We start from the raw sequence: 1,154 nt of genomic DNA on the forward strand, positions 1-1,154 counted from the left end.
TATCATATTAAATAAATAGACTTTAAATCGAATTCAATGGAATTTAACACTTATATATTATTATACTCTCAACTAAAAAAAATAGTATCTTTAATATAGAATAATATTTTTATGATGAAAAAAGGAAGAAGAAGTAAAATCCCAACGGACGTTGACTCCGTCCTCTCTGTGATTTTTTTCCTTTAGCCACTTGCCTTTGTTGGACATCGTCGTCATCGTCATAGTGTCTACATAATAATAATAATAATAATAATTGTAACAGTAAAAGTCATGCACCTATATATACATATCTACACACACAACAATCACTTCAATTAAGCTAAACCTAGAAACAGAGAGAGAAACAGAGACAGAGAAAAAAAACAGAGAAGCTCATGGCTGGTCTGCAAAGATCTGCGGTGTCTTTCAGAAGACAAGGTTCATCAGGCCTTATTTGGGACGACAAATTAGTCGCTGAATTGAGCAACGACCAAGACCCAAAGGCGGCGGCGGCTGCTGAAAATCTTAACGCAAGAACACCGCCGCCACCCATCCAGAGAACCCGCTCCAACGGCGGCTACCGCACCGGAAAAGTCTCGCCGGCGATCGACCCTCCTTCTCCCAAGCTCTCTGCTTGCGGCTTCTGCGCCGCCTTCTCTAAAACAGGGGAAAAGGGTCGCCGCCAAAAGCCCGGCGCCAAGCAGCGGTCCCGGTAAGTCTTTTCCGGCGGCGGAGATGGGTTTCCGAGAGTCTCCGTATAGGTATGTACGGTAGGAAGAAGAGAATGGTGAATTGTAGCAGTGGGTCTCTGTTTTCCCTTTGGATTAATTTGCTTTTTTTCATTTTTCAATTCTCTGTGATTTGTGATTGTAATTATGTGTATACTTGGTGGGTGGACCTAGAATTTTGATCTCTGTAAAAAGTAAATCTCCAATAATATCTTTCACATCATTATGCTTTTTCCAATTTACCATCACTGCATTGCAATATCTTAACCTCGTTTAGTATTCTCCTTTTACTTTTGTTTATTCCTCTGTTTTTTTGTTTTGTTTGTTGTGAATTTGTGATCACTTGCAAACAGAATGAAAGACATGGTTGAATTTCTTGTGTTGGTTTTCTTGTTCCTTCTATTGTTGGCATATGGCACTAAATTGATCACTATGAATAAGTTTAAT

The 1,154-nt window shown here is 39.4% G+C and overlaps 1 protein-coding gene across 1 annotated transcript; it reads left to right on the top strand.

The window, feature by feature from the left end:
• Positions 1 to 297: 297 nt before the first annotated feature.
• On the top strand, positions 298 to 945 carry LOC137818367 (MAPK kinase substrate protein At1g80180). The gene has a single exon (XM_068621744.1). The coding sequence runs from the start codon at positions 375 to 377 to the stop codon at positions 693 to 695; it is 321 nt and encodes a 106-aa protein (XP_068477845.1). The 5' UTR covers positions 298 to 374; the 3' UTR covers positions 696 to 945.
• Positions 946 to 1,154: the final 209 nt, after the last annotated feature.

The sequence above is a fragment of the Phaseolus vulgaris genome, chromosome 10 (assembly GCF_000499845.2).
Source record: "Phaseolus vulgaris cultivar G19833 chromosome 10, P. vulgaris v2.0, whole genome shotgun sequence".
NCBI classification, from domain to species: Eukaryota; Viridiplantae; Streptophyta; class Magnoliopsida; order Fabales; family Fabaceae; genus Phaseolus; species Phaseolus vulgaris.

Bases quoted from the DNA above. Each gene is read 5' to 3' on its own strand.
- LOC137818367 (XM_068621744.1), top strand. From the start codon at position 375: ATGGCTGGTCTGCAAAGATCTGCGGTGTCTTTCAGAAGACAAGGTTCA.